Raw genomic sequence first — 7,281 nt, 5'->3', positions numbered from 1 at the left:
AAGACATTTGATTTTTTAAATGTAACTTCTTATAGTTTTACTCTGTCCATCCCTTGCCACAATTCCAAGTCCATGAGTTTGACCTATCTCTGTTTCTAGCCTTCTTAATCCCTGGTCTTAGTCACCTAAGATCGTGGCTACTTTTACTTTAGTCTTAGTCATATAAGACCATGGACACTTTCTAGAGATGGTAGTCTCTTAGGGCTACATTATCTCTGAAATCACAAAATCAAGCATATTCCTCTTTTTAAAAAATATTTTATTTATTCATTCATGAGAGGCACAGAGAGAGACAGAGGGAGAAGTAGGCTTCATGCAAGGAGCCCAACTTGGGACTCGATCCCAGGTTTCCAGGATCACACCCTAGGCTGAAGGCAGACCTAAACTGCTGAGCCAGCCAGGCTGCCCAAGCATACTCTTCTTAATCTACAACTTACCTCTTTCTTGAAGGGCTTCAACCACCATTTATACCAATAAATTCCAAATTTGTCTCTGCAACTCAAACCTCTTTTCTCAACTTAATTTACACAATGGGAGATCATTTATATAACTATATGGGATGCTCTATGGACAATTCAAATTCAACATGTTTTAAATTTAAGTGGTCCCTTCCTCAAAATGAAACATCCTCCCCAACTCTATATCTGTTCCTCTCTTCTTTTCCTGTTTTCTCTATCAGTTAATAGCACCAACACTCACTCAGTTCCCTAAGCCTGAAAAAAGGGTACATTTCTTTTCACTTCTTCTTATCTCACTCCCTCCATGTCATCTGTCACCACCACCCGTATCTTTATCATTTTATTACAAGCTTATTACTGCATTTCTAGTTGAGATCAGTAGCATCTTTTCCATTTAAAAGCCTTTAATAATCTTGCGTTTCCATTAATGTTGAGTCCAAATACCTTGGCAGGATTTACAAAATTATTTGCTTATCTCCCCAATATCAGTTCTTATTTCTTTCCTCTTGCTGTATGGCTCAGCCATATTGATCCTCCTTCAGTTCTTGCAAAACACTTCTCTCATCTCAGATTTGCAGTCATGTTTTGGGATTATCTGGAAATTTTTACCCAACACCGAATTTTTGTTCCAGAAAAGTCTTTTCTGTACTTCCAAATTCTGGTTACATGACCTTTATCTATGCTCTTAGAATAGCATAAACTTTTGCTATAATGGTATTCATTATGTTCCTTTTTTTAAGTTTTAATTTATTTTTATTTTCAGGGGGAGGGGCAGAGTGAAAGAGAAGGAGGGAATCTTAAACAAGCTCCACACAGCTCAGCACAGAGCAGACTCAGGGCTGGATCTCATGACCCTGAGATCAGGTCCTGAGCTGAAATCAAGAATTGGATGCTTAAACAGCTGAGCCATCCAGGCACCCCTCATTATGTTCTATTTTTAAATGTGCAATCACTTTTCTGCCTCCATCTTTCAGGACAGAAACTTCTTACCACTCTATTCCTCCTAACACTTGGTACCATTCCTATAGCACAAAGCACATGGTCAATAAATATTTGCTAGATAAAGTAATGAGTGGATGAATAAAATATTTATGATTATGCCTCTGGAAGGCCTAGGTCTGCAAAATATATTTCTTTTCCACAGCTAAACTGGGATCTAGTTTGTTAAATTTTTTAATGTCAGAAACGGACATATCTTGCTTTATTCATTACTGTTGAGCACTTACTTTCTACTTCTGCCAGGTAAGTCTCCTATGAAGTGTCTCTAAGTAAATGATACCATTTACCCAGCCTGAAATGTCCAGTCACCCCAAAACAACTGTATTTATATATGTATTTATATATTAGGTTCAGTTAGAAATTCATGACCTTATTATGATTATTGTCTTTTCTAGGAGTATTTGCTGATAGCTAGAGAAGACAACCTCTGTTTCTCCTTTCCAATTTTCCTGGTAACATTTTGCTCACAAATTCAATTACATGAAAGAATCCTCTTAACTTTTTTAGTTGTTTTACATATTGTCTTCAAAGAGAGAGCATAGAAATTAGGGCTGTATCTTAAATATGATTTTTATATTCACTATAGCACTAACAGATTGTGGTTTGTTGTGTTAAAGACTGAATAATAATAGCATCACATATCACAAAGAATGCAACTCAGAAAATAAGAATATAAGAGAAAGGGTAATTTAATCAACAAACACAAAATGAATTAATATTTTGTCTCAAACTTATCTGACTTATTTAAAACCTGAGAAGCTTCGGAATCGCATGGTGGCGCTGCAGGATAAGATGGGGACTTTTTTGTACCATCCAATGCTCTGGTCTCCATTAATCAGTGGTACTGAGAGCATAGAAGAAGCAGGAAGGGAGAAAGAGGCTTTCAGGAGAAAGCCAGGGAGCCAACAACACCCTTGTGACAGGATTACAAGTCTATAGATTCCCAGTGGTCCAGGCTGATAGATGAGAGGAGCAATTTAGGAGCTGTTTGCGACTGAGTTGAAACATTTCTGCAGAAACACGTTTGGCTAAGGAGCCATGGAGCCAGGAGAGAAGCATTCTCAGCAGATAAGGCAAGTACTGCTTTTCTTTGTTTTCCTCGGAGGGTCTTTGGTGTGCTCAGAGCCCTGGCGTTACTCTGTGGCAGAGGAATTGGAGATTGGATCCTTTATAGCCAATGTAGTGAAAGACAGAGGTTTGAGTGTGGAAGACTTGGTTGCACGGGCGGTGAGAGTCATCTTTGACGACTATAAACCATATTTACAGTTGGATCAGCAGAGTGGCAACTTGCTCTTAAATGAGCAACTGGATCGGGAGGCACTTTGCCATCTCACAGAGCCGTGTATATTGCATTTCCAGGTATTATTTGAAAATCCTTTACAATTTTTTCGGGCTGAACTTTGGGTTAAAGACATAAATGATCATATTCCTACATTCCTAGACAAACACATACTTCTGAAAATCTCAGAAGGTACTGCTCCAGGAACCTCATTCCAAATGGACAGTGCTCAGGACTTGGATGTAGGAAAGAATGGTGTCCAAAACTACACATTAAGTCCCAATCCTTATTTCCGCCTTAAAGTACAAGACAGTGATGATGGCAAAAAATACCCAGAGCTGTTACTGGACCAATCTCTGGATCGAGAAAAGGAGCCTGAGCTTAAATTAAAGCTAACAGCCTTGGATGGCGGGTCTCCACCCAGGTCTGGAACTACACTGGTTCGTGTTTTGGTTTTAGATATCAATGACAATGCTCCAGAGTTTGAAAGGCCTGTCTATGAGGTTCAGATGCCAGAAAACAGCCCTGTGGACTCCTTGGTCGTCAGGGTGTCTGCTACAGATTTGGATGCCGGAATATATGGAGAACTATCTTACTCATTTTCCCACGTCTCTACAGACATACGGAAAACATTTGAAATCCATCCAATTTCTGGTGAAATCCATTTAAAAGCCCTTCTGGATTTTGAGTTAATTCAATCATATACAATAAATATTCAGGCCACTGATGGGGGTAGTCTTTCTGGAAAAGCAGCAATCTTAGTTCAGGTTGTGGATGTGAATGACAACCCACCAGAAATACTCATGACATCTCTTACCAGCCCCATTCCTGAAAATTCGTCCCCTGAAATGGTGGTAGCGGTTTTTAGCTTACGAGACCAGGATGCTGGAAATAACGGGAGGATGGTATGCTCCATTCAGGATGACCTTCCCTTTCTCTTGAGGCCTACCTTCAAGAATTTCTACACCCTGGTAACAGAGAGCCCCCTCGACAGAGAGAGCCAGGCGGAGTACAACATCACCATCACCGTCAGTGACTTGGGGACCCCCAGGCTGAAGACCCAGCACAACATCACCGTGACGGTCTCCGACGTCAACGACAACGCCCCCGCCTTCAGCCAGACCACCTACACCCTGCGCGTCCGCGAGAACAACAGCCCCGCCCTGCACATCGGCACCGTGAGCGCCACCGACAGGGACGCGGGCGCCAACGCCCAGGTCACCTACTCGCTGCTGCCGCCCCGGGACCCGCACCTGCCGCTCGCCTCGCTGGTGTCCATCAACGCGGACAACGGGCAGCTGTTCGCGCTCAGGTCCCTGGATTACGAGGCGCTGCAGGCCTTCGAGGTCCGCGTGGGCGCGGCCGACCGCGGCTCGCCCGCGCTGAGCAGCCAGGCGCTGGTGCGCGTGCTGGTGCTGGACGACAACGACAACGCGCCCTTCGTGCTGTACCCGCTGCAGAACGGCTCTGCGCCCTGCACCGAGCTGGTGCCGCGGGCGGCCGACGCGGGCTACCTGGTGACCAAGGTGGTGGCGGTGGACGGCGACGCGGGCCAGAACGCCTGGCTGTCGTTCCAGCTGCTCAAGGCCACGGAGCCCGGGCTGTTCGGCGTGTGGGCGCACAACGGCGAGGTGCGCACGGCCCGGCTGCTGAGCGAGCGCGACGCGGTCAAGCACAGGCTGCTGGTGCTGGTCAAGGACAATGGCGAGCCGCCGCTGTCGGCCAGCGTCACGCTGCACGTGCTGCTGGTGGACGGCTTCTCGCAGCCCTACCTGCCGCTGCCGGACGTGGCGGCGGCCGAGGCCCGGGCCGACCCGCTCACCGTCTACCTGGTCATCGCCTTGGCGTCCGTGTCGTCGCTCTTCCTGTGCTCGGCGCTGGCGTTCGTGGCGGTGCGGCTGTGCAGGAGGAGCGGGGCGGCGTCGGGGGGTGGCTGCGCGGTGCCCGAGGGCCACTTTCCGGGCCACCTGGTGGACGTCAGCGGCGCGGGGACCCTGTCCCAGAGCTACCAGTACGAGGTGTGTCTGACGGGAGGCTCAGGGACCAGCGAGTTCAAGTTTCTTAAACCTGCTATCCCCAACCTTCCTCCCCAGGAATGTAAGATGGAAGAAAGCCACACTTTTAAGAATAGCATTGAGTTCATTTAGGGGTTTGATTATTGTGCAGAGCTTTTAGAATCAATGCTGTTTCTTTGTAAAATGCATTCATTGTAATGTAAAATTCTTTGTTTTGGGTAACTTCCTTTTACCTGCGAGTTTTCAGTTTGCTTTTTTTTTTTTTTTTAAGATTTCATTTATTCATGAGACAAGGGGTGAGAGGCAGAAACACAGGTGGAGGGAGAAACAGGTTCCTTATAGGGAGCCTGATGTGGGACTGGATCCCGGGATCATGACCTGAACCTAAGGCAGACGTTCAAGCACTGAGCCACCCAGGTGCCCAGTTTTCAGAAGTTTTAATAATTTGTTTTCTGCCCTTTTAATATTAACTGCAACCTCACATAATTTATTCAAATATACAGCATTTTCCCTTCAAGCTTAATGGCACACTGGGCTCAATCATATTCTTTGGGTGTTCTGAGCTCTAGGTCCTCTCAATGAAACAGTTTCTATATGTTTGATAGAGGAAAAAGCCTGGTATAAATAAAAACCACGCATGGTTTCTAAGATACTGTCTTAGATTTTTTAAAAAAGCATAATCAATCTTGCCATTCTACTTTTCTGACAAATATTTCAGAGTAATTTTTCTGCATTTAGGTATTTTTCTTTGAAAATATTTTGAGAACTGTATATATGGCTGGTAGATGTTGTGTTAAAATAAATTCTAATCTTGTTTGGGTTAAGATATATATCCAACCACACTTCTTATCTGAGAACTTCCTCAGACTTCTCAAGGGAAATAATCACTGCTGAGATGTTTATTATACTTTTCTTTACCTCTCTTGGCCATTTTTGATTGACCTAAGTAATGGATTCCTGATTAAAGTAGGAATCGTCATATTCTCCAAGTTCCTAAATTTGTAATAATGATGTAGTTCATCTGTTTTTTTCTTGATTGCTTGCAACTAGGAAATAAATATTAAGTATGGGCTAAGGTAGCCATGTTTAAACTTGTGTAGGTTGACGGCACAAAATGGCAAGCAGAGAGGGAGGAAATAATGGAGGAATGGAAGGAAAGTGAGAAGAAATAAGGGGGTGGTGGAGGCAGAAGCCTAAGAAACAGAAGAGACTAAGAGCCACTTGGTTGTAGACCTGTCAGTTCTTAATTCCACTGTTCCTAAGTCCCTATTATCTAATTGTTCTTGAGCTCTACGGTAAAACTCCACAGTTTCCTAAAAATTAACTCCTTTATTTAACTTATCTTGGGAAGAGTAGCTTTCTTGAAACCAAAAGTGACAGGAAAGATGCATGCAATCTTGAGTATTCAATTAGACTATTAACCATAAAACCTAGGTCTTTTATTGCAGGCTTTTGATATTAATGCAATCAATGAATGTAATAAAAATGTACAAGCTTAGAGATAACTAATCTATACTAGAGAATTTTGTGACAAAACTTAATTTTGTAGACAATTTCTGAGCTCTTTCAACAAAAAGATATTACAAAAGGTTTTATGGAATATTTTGTTAACAAGTTTCCCTCCATTTATTTTATGTGCTCCAGGATTAGTTTGAAAAAGTATCACTGAAAAAAAAAGTAACACTGAAATTGTTATTGTTTGGATGTCTATACATCATACCTTCCTTATCATCTCTTTCTTTCAAAAATAACTGAGTTCAGTGTGAACAAAATAATTTTATCATCTAATGTAAAATCTTCAGGACCTATAAATAATCCAATTTATAGATCATATGGGTTAATTCATGATTTCATTAATAGTAATTTTATTGACACATACTCTATTACCAGTATCCTCAGGAAAAAATTCAAGCTTCCTGCCAAGTATATGAGCTTAAAATTTTCTCCTTAGAAAATAAAGAGAAAATTTATCTGAGAGATGCAAATTGGAATGAAAAACTTAGTTTGATCCATTCACTTACTGACATAGGAACCAGCTTCTGTCTATTAATATTTCTAAAAGTATATGGACATTAAGGGCACATTTTCTTGGACATTTGATTCCACAATAAAGAGTCTGATCCATGACCAACATATTTCTATAAGGAAATTATCTATTAAATTTTAACTGTCAGCAGTATGTTCTCATATTTTGAGTTTACATAATCAGTTTCACTGTGTATAGGAAAACATTCTATTTTTTTAAAAGATATTTTATTTATTTATTCATGAGAGACACAGAGAGAGAGAGAGGGGGGCAGAGACACAGGCAGAGGGAGAAGCAGGCTCCATGCAGGCAGCCCGGGTCTTCAGGATCAGGCCCTGGGCTGAAGGTGGCGCTAAACCGCTGAGCCACTTGGGCTGCCCAGGAAAACATTCTAAAATAGGATGTCGCTTTAAGTGATTTGTACCTTTAATAGAGTTAAACTAATATGCAAAACAATTTTTACACTTGGCCCATGCGGTTTTCCCAGTTAGACAGGTATTAGTG

General features: G+C 42.4%; 1 protein-coding gene across 1 annotated transcript; it reads left to right on the top strand.

Annotated features, from left to right (window-relative positions):
* The first annotated feature begins 2,314 nt into the window (after nucleotides 1-2,314).
* LOC129513631 (protocadherin beta-18-like) lies at nucleotides 2,315-7,063 on the top strand. The gene has a single exon (XM_055331814.1). It carries the CDS (start codon nucleotides 2,496-2,498, stop codon nucleotides 4,881-4,883), a length of 2,388 nt encoding a protein of 795 aa, XP_055187789.1. The 5' UTR covers nucleotides 2,315-2,495; the 3' UTR covers nucleotides 4,884-7,063.
* Nucleotides 7,064-7,281: the final 218 nt, after the last annotated feature.

Source organism: Nyctereutes procyonoides, unplaced genomic scaffold, assembly GCF_905146905.1.
Source record: "Nyctereutes procyonoides isolate TBG_1078 unplaced genomic scaffold, NYPRO_anot_genome, whole genome shotgun sequence".
In the NCBI taxonomy this organism is placed as follows: Eukaryota; Metazoa; Chordata; class Mammalia; order Carnivora; family Canidae; genus Nyctereutes; species Nyctereutes procyonoides.
This window is presented reverse-complemented; position numbering and strand designations above follow the sequence as displayed.